This window comes from Cataglyphis hispanica, chromosome 3 (genome assembly GCF_021464435.1).
Source record: "Cataglyphis hispanica isolate Lineage 1 chromosome 3, ULB_Chis1_1.0, whole genome shotgun sequence".
Taxonomy (NCBI): Eukaryota; Metazoa; Arthropoda; class Insecta; order Hymenoptera; family Formicidae; genus Cataglyphis; species Cataglyphis hispanica.
The window spans coordinates 10,435,689-10,450,474 of record NC_065956.1 but is presented as its reverse complement, the minus strand read 5'-3'; the positions used below and the strand labels follow the sequence as shown (position 1 = coordinate 10,450,474).

Here is a 14,786-nt window from a genome sequence, read left to right as displayed (position 1 = left end):
CTGCCGCGAATTTTTGTGATATCAGGAAGTATTTCATTCATATTATAAAATATTCTTTATACTATTCGAACAAATATTTACCTCAAATTCATATTAAAAAATGTAAAATAAAAATAATCAATAAGCAGGGCTATTTTCAGAATATTTATTCGGAATATATATATATATATATATATGAAATTAACTAAAGTTGCTAACAACTTACTTGCTAATAATTTAGAAGAATGCATATCCATTATATGTTATACATAGAATGTTGCTGCAGAATTATTAATTAGTCCATTTTTGCATTTATATAAATACATTTATTTAATCTACATTTAGTTTTTCTGTATTTTTTATTATGTATTTTTATCACTGTTGGCAACAAAATAAAAATTATTTTCTGTTTAACAAGTACTGTTTTAACATAATTATCTAGAAAGAGAGGAAAACTTAAGAAAATGCACAGCACATATATTTAGATATCTTTAATATACGATATATTTCAGTTCTTTATACATATTTACATAAATTATAAAATTACAAATAGTTTTTAAATATCTATATATGTTAAAATGTGTAAAATATTTTATATAAAATATTATATATTATATAAAATATTCGGATATATATTTCATTTCTAAATATACAGCAATAAACACGCACGGATTCGTCACAGTACACATAATGTCTTTTATAGAATGTATTTATCTCTCTATATATTTACTTATCTATATATATAATAGTTATATACTCGTGAATAGTTATACACTCGGAGACATTATTTTTAGAAGGAATGCATCAAAGACTTCATTGAATTGAACGTTAATGCGTTTACAAAGAACTGCAGAAACTTATTTTTTACTAGGAGAGGTAAGAATACTAGAAATATTTAAAAAAAGAGAAATTTGGTTTACTCCATGTTTATAAATGAAATGTATCATATCTGTTTTTTATTATACAAATTAAGACAAAACTTTTAACAAATGAAAATTTAAAAAATTTTGTTGGTATTGAACCTTTAATATATTTTTAAACAAGATTCTTAAGGATTTATAAATCTTATTGTAGTAATTTGTTTATTAAAAATTATTTTTACAAGATTCAGTATATATTAGAAACAATGTATATTTTATTTATTAATTATATACATTATTGTATGTTTTTAAAGAAAATTTGCAAAATATGTGTATCTGAAAATATATAAAAGTATCACAATTTACATTTGATCTAATTCCTATTCTATTCTTTTTAGAAAAATGGAATGAGTTTTTCACGACAAATACCAGTTGCGACAGTGGAGCACGTATATTATAGACATACAAAATTTGTTTCAAAATTTAATTTTAGTTTAGGCATTTTTTATTATAATTCATCACGTTTTATGCGGACATTAATAATCTCTAAAATTTCATCTCTAATAGCCTCGGCCGTCGTCGCAGTAATTTTGATATTATCTGTATTATATCTATTCTTTTTCTTCTGTTTTGGTTTATATAATATTAGCGTCGGGAAAACTTTTATATGCGCACATTCGTGCATGTAGAAATTACAATTAATTCTTCCAAATTTCACTTTCTCTAACAACTAAAATTAAAACAGCAGATTATATAATTTCCCTTTATCGAATGAATTATGGAAAGCTAAACTGTGATTGTGTTTAGAATAGAATGACATTTACCTGAGCAGCAATTGCAAATTCGGGTTCCATCTTTTGACAGTGCCAACATTGCGGCAAATAAAAATCGACGATCCATATATACTTACTATCCAACACTTTTTGATAATCAGAAGGATTTAAATCGTGAATTTTCTTTGGAAAGAAGTTTGTTATCCATGTTAATATGGATAATGAATCTCGTTGCCCATTGTACAACCTATAATATGTAAAATAAAATGTTATATCATCTTTAATTTTATGTATAAAAAGACTTATTGTTTTGTAACATATATGAATACATATGAATACATATGTAACATATATGAATACATATGATTGAATTGTGAATTATAATTACTTACGCAATTGTACTTAAACCTTCACTTCCTAATGGATACATTCTAATGTTGGGATAAGAACGTATTCCTTGTAACGCGCACAAGGAAGATTCAGCCTCACAATCTACACTGGCCACAATTACAAACGACAAACTGCTTAGTGATTTTGCAACAGCTATCCATTCAGATGCTAATCTTTGACATGGTGCACACCATGGTGCAAAATAATCAACAATCCACATAACTTTACTTTTTTTTTTCGCCAGTTTACGGTGAAAATTTTCCGACGTTAATTCTATAACTACATTAAATAATAAAAACATAAAATGAAGAAATGAGAGACACTGCTTATATTATCTCTTACCTGATGGATTTCTTTTTTCATTAATGAATTGGATAATATTCTTAGCTGTTTTTTGTAGTGTAAATTGATATGTACTGCTGCCATTTATGAGCATTGCAGTAGGATAATGCTGTATATTATGATGATGGCATAGTATAGTATGAATGGTGCAATCAATAGTACCAAAATGGACAACTGATGCATCAAATTCTAAAGATGCCCTGCGAAGTTCCGACAGAAACCGTATACAAGGTGGACACCATGGTGAATACCAATCTAAGAACCATACTTCATTTTCTGTAACATTTTCCTATAATTAGTATTGCAAAATCTCGCCAAAATGTGGCACGCATTTTTAAATACCATTGTCTCCTTGTAATATCGATAATGCTTTCTCTGCGGAGAGCGCCCAAACGTTTGTAGTTTTCACACTAATCTGTACAAACTTCATGATATCATTGTTAGTAGCTTTTCCATGATTCAATTCAAATGCTCCACCTGGCTTAAGCATGCCCCAAACTGGATAACGATTGATGCCTAATTTATTACAAATTTGTTCATTTCTACCACAATTCATTTTACCTGTAAAAATATATTGCATATTATATAAAAATATTCTACAGTAAATCCATCTTTAGAAATCCATATATGCAAACCTTTACCTAAATTAACACCATTGATTGAAAATTTTTTCATTTGCAGATTTAAATCTTTCAGATTTGCTGAATCACCAATATAAAAACATATGAGCCAAGCAGCATTAAATTCTGTTCTCTTAATAATCTGCAAATTATATTAGATATATTCGATTAACATAAAATTTGAAAATACAGATATTATGTATCTATTACAAAAAGCTAACAAAGTAATACTTTACTCACATCAAAATCTTTGTCAGTCAATTCTTGTGGACTTGGCAATTGTTCCAAAAGTTTTTCTATTAATGTATTTATATCAGACATACTATTAAAGAATACAGGTTCCCAGGAAGATGCATCATGCATTGGCAGATAAACCGCGTGTGTATTGGAAGATATCTTTTCATGATATCTGTTATTCTTGCATGTAAATACTTTTACATCAATTATCTTATCCTAGAAAAACCACACATTTTGTTCAGAATATTAATATAGAATAAATATATTCTGATAAAAATGTATTTCAGTGAAAATAAATGATATAAATAATGTGATATTTACAAATGTAGCTGCTATTATGAGCTTTTCATCAGAAGTAAAACAGTTCTGCTGATCACCGCATATAAAAATTAGCATGGGTCTTTGCATAACAATGTTGCCGCGTAAAAACAATTCCCATTGTGTTTCACTTATTTCAGGTATACGGATGTTTAGTCCATCTAATGCAAATCGCATAATGGCTTCCTGTGATTTCTCTTCTGTATAATGTACTCCATGCTGTGAATTCTTTGAGACAAAGATGAGTTAGTATTTCGTCTTACTGACAGATATGGTCCATATATGTGGAGGAAAAAATATCTAAAATTATGTAGAATCTATTTCCTAAGAAGAAATAATATATAGATAAATTAGACATCTTCTCTTTTTCTATCTTTATATACATGTACCTTTTTAAAATAAATCAGTGTAGGATAAGCACGGATTCCCACTCGATGGCATAATGGCCTATCATATTCACAGTTCACTACTGCAATTTTCATAATACCATCGAGTAACTTAGCTATTTTCTTCCATGTTGGTGCTAAATGATGACAATGACTGCACATTGGAGAGTAGAAATTCACAAACCAACTTGACTCAGAATTTATAACATTTTCAACTAAAAAGAAAATTTATATACATAAATATATATATATATATATATATATATATATATATATATATATATTTATACATTTGTTTATATATAAATCTTAATAACTATAAATGTAATGACCATTATAACTTGAATCTTAATAAAAAGAAGAAAAAATTATATACTCACAATAATCATTTTCTTCCAAATTAATAACATATTGATCATCTTCATATATAAAACTGTTTTGATAGTAACTCCATGAATGATAGCTTTGTTTTTTATTAGAGTTATTAAGACCATCTTCTCCATAAAGATCATATTTTTTTCTTAAATCATTATCCTTCAATACCTCATATGCTGTTGTTAATCGAATAAACTTGTCATGAGCATTTGGGTCATCCTGAAATGTTAGAATATTGTTAGCAGTATTTTAGACAATAATAATTTATTAAATTATTTATATAATAATTATTAACATACACTATTTTTATCAGGATGATGAATGATAGCCAACTTCTTAAAAGCCCTTCGAATTTCATCCTGGCCAGCTGTCTTATTTATACCAAGAATTTCATAATAATCTTCTCCTCGTATTAAAGTAATAATAATAAAGAAAATAAAAATAACTTGATACCTGTAATAAAGGACAGATTTTAAAATATACAATTAGATATAAATATATTATGTACATATGATTATATATATAATTAAATATATTTCATAATATAAAATTAAATTCTATTCCAAAAAATTGTATTTTATAATTAAATTAACAATATTTAACTCATAAATCAATGAAATTTTGTATAAAAACTATATGAGTATATAATATATAATATATATAATGTATACCTACATTTCTCCAAAGTTTTATGTTGCAATTAAAATTAAACTGTTGCTTTCGACAACGTGATTTAATACTTTGCTATCAAGTTAAAATAGTCAACTATAGTTCACCACGTATTCTTATAACCACCCACTCGCTTTAGCTTCCTGACGATATTACTCACACATTTTACCGTATTTGGATCAAACAAATAATCCTAACCTGTTCAATTTTTATTGATGGAAGAAAAGAAATTTTTATAGATCTTCCATAAATATAATCAAATACTTTAAACATTTTATAAGTATAATAAAATTAACTCAAACATAAACTTTTTTGCAATTATATTTGTTATTCAATGTTCTTCAAAATTATTTAAAAATTATATTCTACATATTTTTTTGTCTCTTTAATTTAAGAGTTTTTTTTCTGATAATTCGTTTTATATATAATTATATTGCATTACAAATAGTGTAATATATTCTCTTTTTATATATACAGACATGCAATTGGATTTGTTTATAATATATTAAGATATTTAAAGAAAAGTATTTGAAAATGCTACTTTTCGCGGGATATGCATGTCACATCATTCGGACTTGTTGGCTCTTTGGATCCGTTTCCAATGGTCGCGTTCAACAGAGAAGCTCAATTATCATCTTGTCATTGGGTCGTTGTCAACATTTGACATTGTCAACACTTGACATTTCTCTCTATATTGGAAAGAAAAAGATAAACTCTGAACTAATGCAGCCAGTTCAACTAAAACGAACAGATCCATTGATTTGTTGGTTCTAAAAATAAAAGTCAACATTTGTTTGCTACTGAGCAGTTTTTTTCGCGGCCAACAGCATCTAGAAAACAAAAAAGCAAAATATACATATTTTCTTCAAAAGCAATTAATTTATTTTTATTTATAATTTGTATAGAAAGTTTTAAAGTCTCAATAGATACACTTTAACGTAACATTAAAAGTTTATTTATGGAAAGATATAATAACAGCGAAGACAAGATTTTTTTAATAATTAATATATAATTCAATCTTTGAAGAGAAGAGTCCAAGTGTACATTAAAACAAAGTATTACTATCATTGAGCAATCAATGCGATTAAATATAACTATTTCAAACTAGTATTGAAATTAGTCTACATTTCCACAGTTTTTTTGTCGCTGAATTAGTCGTTCAATTTTTATACTGCAAGCATAATTAACATTTTACACCGAATACGTTGTTATTTGAAATTTTGGGTATATGACCAACAGCCAATGAAACAAACGCATTAGAGACGCACACGAGGAAACTTTGCCATTGGTCAAAGATGAAATAGGCGCGCAACCATGGCGAAGCTGCTTCGTGCTTCGTGTCAAGCCTATCGAGTATAGAATCCTTTTAAGTTAAATTAGTGCTAAATAATATCAGCTGAAAGCACAAACTCAATTACATTCAAATATTTGAAGTGCATTTGTGCATAAATAGATTCTGTCACAAGAAAAGAGAAGATTAAGAGATTAAATGTCATCGAGGCGAGCTCGTGCAGATGCAGGTGAGACAAAAATATGTATATTTTGATGATCTTCGACAGGATCTTGAAGATATAAGGTTATAACTTTTCTTATATTTGTTATAACTTTTCTTATATTTGTAATCCTTTTCATGTTTGCGTATATTTTGTCATCGCATGTGTTTTAAAAATTCATGATTTTGACATTTTTTGTACTGATATGTTATTGAAATGACTAGTAATTACATCAATTTTAAAGCTTCGTGTTTTTTCGCAAGTTTTCCATCGTAAAAAAGATTTTAAGATTTATTATTTTGCAGCAATAGTGGAACAATCTACTATTTTCACCAGATCTAAGACGCAGAAAATAAATAATATAAACAAAGATGCGGCAGAATTTATACAGCAAACTAGACAATCGCAAAGGAGAGAAAAGTCTTTGGATATTAAAAAAAATTTGGAAGCCACTGCTAAGCAAAGTGCCAAAAAAAAATCGCCTAATGCAACAGTAATGTTGAGAAAGTCTGTAAAAAAGAAATCTTGTCGGAAATTAAATTTAGCACAAGAAGCAGAGGCTGAGGATAAATTTACAATGCAAAATTCAAGCATGGATACCAATGAATCATTCAAAATATTAAGAGATAGACATAAAATATCTATGACAGAACACATTGAACATGATCTTTCTCGGTCAAACATTTTAAAAAATTTAGATTCAAATAAAATGCTTAACAAAAAATTGCAACGAAAAATTGCTGCCACAGGTGTAAAAAAGTTATCTATTTTTGTCACACCTCAAAGCACATCACCTAAGCTTAGTCTTACTCCTCACAGATCTAAGAAAACTCCCAAAAAGTCACCAATTTCTTTAGGCTCTCCAAAGACACATTCAATAACTGTCCCAAGGCTATTTAAAAGTCCAAGAAAATTGTCTCTTCTTACCACATCTGAAGAGAATTTAAATAAAGCAGATAATAAGTCTGACAATGAAAAATCGGAAAAAATTATAAAAGATAAGTTAAATAATTCTATATCCCAAAAGAGCTCATTAACATCATCAATTACAAAAAGGAAACGTAAAAAATCTGATAATTTAAAGGCAATTGTACGTAAATTCTCAAAATCTCCAAAAATAGTACTGAAATCTCCAAAATCAAAGAAATCAAAGTCGCGTAAATTGAAGTTATTATCTCCATCTCAAAAAGTTAAGAAAAATTCATTAAAAACATCTCCTACTAACATTACTTTTGATACAACACCGGATCTTAATACTCCAAAATCAAAAAGTAGTACAAAAAAATCTCCTTTACCTAAAGAAAAAAGTTTATCAGGAATTAAACATCGATTAATAAAGGCACTGACAGTTTCACAGAAAAAAGATGTGCTAGCAGAACCAATAGTGTTATTGGAGAGACTATCGCCCAAAAAAATACAGAATATGCTAACATCTGCTAATAAAATTCAATCAGATACTTCAATTGCAATAAGATCTCCCTTCATAAATTTAGAAAACAATTTCGAAGTATTTACAACTTCTGCTGGATCAGATATGTCTGTTAATCGAAATTCCAATAATAAAATAAATAAATTAAAGATTGGAAATGTAGAGAAACTTACTAATAGAGTATCACCAAGAATTAAATCACTGATACAAGAACAAGATAGATTATCTATACCTTTAAAATCATTCATCTCACAAGAGAAGAATATACCATTAATAGATATGAATTTAACATCTAATACGTCTATCATACATGCAGATAATAGTGTTAGATCAAGACATAAAAATCAATCCAATATATCCAATGTAATATATAAAAGCACAGCCATTGAAAATATATCTAAATCTTTATTTGATAATGATATCAATGATAATCAATTTCACATTTCAAATGTCACGAAACGAGATGCTATTTATGAGAAGAATAGTTTGATGACACCACAAAAGGAGCAAGAAAACAAAAAGCGTAATACTTATGAATTAGAACAACCGCAAACTGTAAGTTTGCGACAGATGATCAAAAAACGTACTTCAATAGATGCAAATTTAAGCTCTAGAAAAAATTTTAAGAGAGCTAAAGTACATTTTACAGAAGCAAAATTTGACACAAGCAATGCATGCAATTCAGTTAATAAATCGATTGGATCGCAATCCAACATATCACACAATGTTAATTTGCAAAAGAATAATATAAATTCAGCCCAGAAATCGAGAAAGGTTGAAACTCCAAAGTTTAACCGAAATTTATTAGTTTCTTCTTTTAAGACGAGATCAAGTCCAAAAATAAATATAGTTACACCGAGAGCTGAACTAAGTGAGATTCAAACACCAAAAACTTTTACATTAATAGAAAAGAAATCAGGTAAAGAAAATAAAAAATTGCTTATATATTTATTTTAGTTTTAACATAACATATATTTATTTATAGAGAAGAAGTCGGCGAAAAAAGTACCAAATTTCGGAAAAATACACGAACAAATGTTTGCTAAGTCAGAATCGCTCGTGGATGCAAAGAAACGTTTGGAAGACAGGCACTTGGCATTCTGTAATTTAATAAAATTTATTATTTTTTATGTATTGATTTATTATATATATTAATAAAATTATTAACATATTTTTTTTACTTTATAAAAAAAATAAATTACTTGTAGTGGGGAAGAAAGTTCTTCCAAAAATAGATGCGGAGAAGGAAAAGAAAAAACCTTTGCCAACTGACACAAAAGATGGTACTCACAATAGATTTGGTTTTAAACTAAGAAAGAATGAAGCTACGCATGTCATATTGACAAAGCAAACTACTTTTTCAAGGTACTTCAAATTTATTTCAAGAAAAAATTGCATGATTATGCATGAATAACTTATTCACAGAGCATAATGCATAAATTAATCATTTCGTTTTTCATTAAAATAATTTATTTCATTAAATGCTGAAATTGTGTAAAAGGGCTTAAATCTTATTTTACAAAAATTAAATATTGTATATCTAGATTTCTGTGCAAAACACTTCAAATAAAACAAAATAATTTAATTTAAAAATTTATATAATATAAATATTCTCAGAGAGAAGCAACAACAAAAAACGCGGATGACGCTGAAGGGTGTACGAACAAATCGACGTTTTGAATTACAAATGATAGCTCGCAATCTAAATCCATGAAGATCTATTTTGTGATATCTTGTAACTTGAGCTTTTGATAATGTATTTTGTTGCATAAGTTTTACTTATTGAGGTATGAAAATATTTTTGCTAATATGTATTAACCTTGAAAACTTTGAGAGTTTTATAAGGTATATTTTGCGTGTTCTATTTCACATTCATTTGGATGTAAATATCAAGAAATATGTATATCATATGCTGTCCTTTAATTTTTTATTCTAATGGGAGAACTACAATCTTGTTTTTGTTACATATAGAATTGATGAATTGCCATGTCAATTTGCAAATAAAAATAAAATAAAGTTTTAAATTATTTGAATTATAAATATTATTGATATAGGGACAACAAATGATTTGATAGTTTATAAATACTTTAAAATAACAAAATCTCTAATATAATTTATAAGATAAAATGTTCTACAACAATATTTTTCAGAAAACTATTGATTGAGATTTCAGTAAGTCAGTTCAAAACTGATTTAGTGAATTTTCGTAATCTATTAAGAAATCTATTAAGAATCAATTCAACTTTCTTTATAATTAAGTTACTAATAGTATTGCCAAATAAACTTGGATCATGATTATACTAATTTATTAATTCTTCAGTTTTTGTATAAATTTGCTAACAATAAAACTCGTAATTTTTTTAAATATATATAACTCCATGGAAAATTTTGTTTATCATGTATGCACAAGATATACTCAATGTTTGTCAATAGTGTCGATAAGTTTCTTTATTAATCTTAAATATTTTTGACTAAAGGTAAATATATCTAAAAAGAAAAATTATTTCAACATGAACTAAGGGATAATCATTTTGTTTACTCTCTGATAACGAGGAATGGAATAATCATTATAAAGAAATCAATCTTTACTTTGTAATACAAAAAAATTAATAAATCTCGCGCGAAGATACGCGACGCAAAAGAGTTAAAAATCATAGTTTTATTTTATAAGTCAAATTTCTTTTTTGAGATAATTTTTATTTATATAATAGCAAGAGGATTTTTAAGAATATTATTATATACATAATAGAGATTTAAATTTATATATTATATATTATATATATATATATATATATATATATATATATATATATATATGTTTTATATATTTAACATATATGTCAACAACCTAGTAACACCATAAGACATTTTATGGTCCGACTTTGAACGTAGTATTTTCTGGAAAAAATAGATAAAGGAAAAAAAGAATGACTTCCAATCTAATTAGGCTTCGTCTTGAACATAGTATCCCAATCCCAATAGACAAATAGCTATAAAAGTAACAATAGAATGGAAGATAACTTGATATATGTAATTAAGGATAAATATCATTGATATCTTTCTTCATCCATGAACAACGCCTTTTATGATTTCATTGGGAACGATGTAAACGTGGTCTGAGAAAGCGTGATGCACATGTTGCTCATGTATGCATAATAACATAACACACGCACGCGTCTGTGAAATTGAAATACGCTGGCAGCAGGGCAGCACACAAGTCAAGGTGGCCACAACATGAGGGAAAAATCGCAGTGGTCAAATGGCTGTCATCGCTTTTTATGACAGATGTTTTGCGTGATTAATCCGCTTTGTTAATTCACGATCTCGCGTGCACGAATGTATCAGGCGAGCTCTCTCCTCTCTTGAATCTCGCGCGGTGAAGTCGCACGCGTCATCGCCTGTGTTGTCATCATCAAAATTGTATAAAAAATTTCGTCAGACTTGGAGCAGACAGAGAGCGAACGAGCATCAAAGGAAGAAGAACGCGCTTCGTCAAATGTCTCGCCGACGAAGCGGTTAGATATCTTTGAAGAGCAGAGAGAGAGAGAAAGAGAGAGACTTGGAGCCAGCTGGTTTTGCGAGTAGCCCATCGTGGGCCCGTCGTGTACGCTAAGAAAGCATCGTCTGCGAAGTGCCGAAGTGTCGTGAAGTGATAATATCGCTCGGAGAATCCAGCGACGGACATCACACACCGAGCTATCAATCGCGAACGCGACAACAATGGCAAAGACGTACGATTATTTATTCAAATTGCTGCTGATCGGTGACTCCGGAGTGGGCAAGACATGTGTGCTGTTCCGATTTTCCGAGGACGCGTTCAACACGACCTTCATCTCAACTATCGGTATGTATGAGACACGTCGTGTTTTCTCCTCTCCCCCCTCCCACTCCTCATTGCTCTATCATTAATCGTCTTCGTCGTCGCGCTCAGAATCGCGCGCTCCAGGGTGTGTCTTGAGACACATGTATTTTGTGCGCGCGAACGGAATGTCATACGGATACATTAGACAAAGAGTACATTATATCGAGCTCTTCACAGTAACGTGATTCATCGTGTACCAGATACCGGTGTTACGTTTGTATTTATCTCTTTATATCTTTATAAGAAGCTCCTTGTTTTATGATTTTGTTGTATGTTATAGGCATTGACTTTAAAATTCGTACCATCGAATTGGACGGCAAGAAAATTAAACTACAAATATGGTAAATATGTTTTTGTGATATTCTTTCTCTCTTCTCATTCCTGTCAATTAACTTGTATCAAATGTGATTTACATTTGTAGCATAAGATTGAACTTGACTATATGTATATATTTGTAGGGATACTGCTGGACAAGAAAGGTTTCGTACCATAACTACAGCATACTATCGTGGAGCGATGGGAATTATGTTGGTGTATGATGTCACAAATGACAAAAGTTTTGAAAACATTAAAAATTGGATTCGGAATATAGAGGAAAACGCGTCTGCGGATGTGGAAAAAATGTTATTAGGTAATAAGTGTGAGCTTACAGACAAGAGGCAAGTAACTAAGGAAAGGGGCGAGCAATTAGCTGTCGAATATGGCATTAAATTTATGGAAACCTCGGCAAAATCTAGCATTAACGTTGAAGAAGCTTTTTATACTTTGGCACGTGACATCAAAGCAAAAATGGAAAAAAAATTGGTAAGGATATATGTGATTTGTATTACATATACTTCAATAAAGTTAAGAATATTATACTTATCATATCTAAATATGAATATTCATTAATCATTCGTATTCATATTTCACAATGTGTATATAAATATACTTTCACATTTAAAAATTTACTACATAAATATCAACAAGAATAATATATAAATTTTTAAAAAATGCTTAAATATATCCTTGCAATACTAAATTGAGCATTAATTTTTATGGACACGAACGTTTTTCTCATATTTATTACAAAATAACCACTGTTTCTCTGTTTCCTGTCTCTGTTTCTCTGTATTTGGTGCTGGTCTATCTTGGCAGAAGGTAACTTTTTGTACACTGTTTTTAGTTAGTCTCTAAAATTCTATATGTATAACAATTCATAAAGCATTGTAGTTATATTCTAATCACTGCATATTATATTAGTAATCTATTGTGGTCTTTATTTATTAAATTATTTTAACACTATTGTATGCATTTCCGTTCTGATACACATGTCTTGCTAGAAAGCTAGATTTTTGAACGTTTTTTGTTGATTAAATATGCACATTAATTAAAAAAATGCTTCATATATTAAGCAAACGGATTTTACATCTCTGATATTAATTTCAGTTCATGCTTTTGTATGTGTGTGTATGTGTTTATGAAGAATAAAAAATGCATTTTTTTCACACTATGTTATATTTTAATTTAGTTTTATATTATGTTGCAATACTTATATTAACATACTTTATATTTTTAATAATACTATTGATTTTTAATAGTAATACTTATACTATGTTCTTGCATTTAATAACATTTACTACATTATTAAACTCTGTAAGTTTTGCTAGTAACAAGCAATTCTTTCTCTGCTTCATGAGCAAATTATATTAAAAAATATGTTGTTATATTAAAAAAAGATTACAACAAATAATTAAATGTACAATATTAATGTATAAAACAACAAAAAGATTTTATAATATGTTATTTTGTCAATGTCATGTTTTTTTATTTTCTGCAGGAAGCATCAAATCCACCAAAAGGCGGCGGTCATCAGTTGAAAGCTTCAGAACCACAAAGGAAGCCACCCAGTTGGCTCGCTCGTTGTACTATACTCTGACCCTCCAAATATTTTCAATTGTTCAGCGAGAAGATACATTTATTTACTATCATTAAATACTTATGTTCATTTCGTCGAACAAAACTGATGTTTTGTGGAACTTTTTACGTCCCCAGTATTGGGTTTAGTGGGCTTACTCCTTGACAATGAAATATTTATAATTGTATTAAAAACTCAGAAATTATTTACATGAATGCACTTTTTGCCGAAAAGACCCTCAGAGGAGAAAATATGTGTTAAAATTTTCTATTTTATTATATATAAGAAAAGAGTGTATTTATACACATTTTAGTGAAATTACGACAATTTGCTATGCATTCTTCAATTCGTTAATTACTATAATTAAGCAAATTTTTATATAAGTATTAGTTTTTGTGATAAATATATCGATAAAGATTTAATGGTCTTATCATGCCATTTCGAAAATTTATGATGTAATTATTAAAGCAGTTAAAAATTGCTATATGACATATTAAACACACAATAAATTTCTCCTCTAGCGTTTTTACACATATTCAATGAGTATGATTACAATTTTTTTATCAGAAAAATTTGAATATAAAAGTAAATATTAATTTTATGACAATGGGATAAAGTACATTTTTTTCATGCATGCAAAATTCTATATTCTTTCAAGATGATTTACATCATGTGTGTTTTTTGGAGGACCATGTGTCTATAAGAATATATATAGAAACATACATCACACATCATGCAACATCACATAGAACGACTAAAATATAAAAAAAATAAATAAATAAGATTAAGCAGTATAGATATCACGATCGTTTTTATACTGTTATTAAGCAGATATAGCTTTTTCACAAAATTAACGGGAAAACGTAAAGTGTACTAGAGCATTAACTATGATGTAATTAAAATGCCTTGTGATGAATTGAACAAGAACTTTATAGACAATTTTGTTATATTACATATAGTCATAGAATTTTATTAGATCTTAGAGTTCTTGCATACAGAACGTCAATGCGTTATGCGTGATAAAAACGACGTGATAGCTAATCGATTTACTACTTGTCCGTAAAAGCGAAAAATTGATTGATTAGTACGTTGCTTTTAGCACGTGTAACACATTAATGTATGCTGTGTGTAAAGACTCTTAAAAAAAAGGAATGCG

At 28.4% G+C, this 14,786-nt stretch overlaps 3 protein-coding genes across 4 annotated transcripts; 2 read left to right on the top strand and 1 right to left on the bottom strand.

Moving 5' to 3' along the window:
- Positions 1 to 108: 108 nt before the first annotated feature.
- LOC126859238 (dnaJ homolog subfamily C member 10-like) lies at positions 109 to 5,132 on the bottom strand. Its single transcript, XM_050610304.1, has 12 exons — positions 4,956 to 5,132; positions 4,580 to 4,733; positions 4,286 to 4,499; positions 3,909 to 4,120; positions 3,523 to 3,747; positions 3,205 to 3,417; positions 2,986 to 3,106; positions 2,687 to 2,905; positions 2,345 to 2,620; positions 2,005 to 2,281; positions 1,664 to 1,859; positions 109 to 1,569 (listed from the first exon to the last, which is right to left on the bottom strand). Coding segments are annotated over exons 1-12 (2,331 nt in total). The 5' UTR covers positions 4,958 to 5,132; the 3' UTR covers positions 109 to 1,347.
- A 1,106-nt stretch (positions 5,133 to 6,238) lies between these two features.
- Positions 6,239 to 10,175, top strand: LOC126859233 (uncharacterized). Of its 2 annotated transcripts, none has more exons than XM_050610295.1 (5): positions 6,239 to 6,469; positions 6,754 to 8,790; positions 8,857 to 8,973; positions 9,080 to 9,236; positions 9,489 to 10,175. In XM_050610295.1, exons 1-5 carry the CDS (start codon positions 6,439 to 6,441, stop codon positions 9,583 to 9,585), a joined length of 2,439 nt encoding a protein of 812 aa, XP_050466252.1. In that variant the 5' UTR covers positions 6,239 to 6,438; the 3' UTR covers positions 9,586 to 10,175. The 2 variants fall into 2 exon arrangements, with proteins under 2 accessions (XP_050466252.1, XP_050466251.1); XM_050610294.1 differs by having other exon boundaries at positions 6,748 to 8,790.
- A 909-nt stretch (positions 10,176 to 11,084) lies between these two features.
- On the top strand, positions 11,085 to 13,845 carry LOC126859297 (ras-related protein Rab-8A). Its single transcript, XM_050610430.1, has 4 exons — positions 11,085 to 11,715; positions 12,014 to 12,074; positions 12,192 to 12,537; positions 13,553 to 13,845. The coding sequence occupies exons 1-4, from the start codon at positions 11,592 to 11,594 to the stop codon at positions 13,649 to 13,651; spliced, it is 630 nt and encodes a 209-aa protein (XP_050466387.1). The 5' UTR covers positions 11,085 to 11,591; the 3' UTR covers positions 13,652 to 13,845.
- Positions 13,846 to 14,786: the final 941 nt, after the last annotated feature.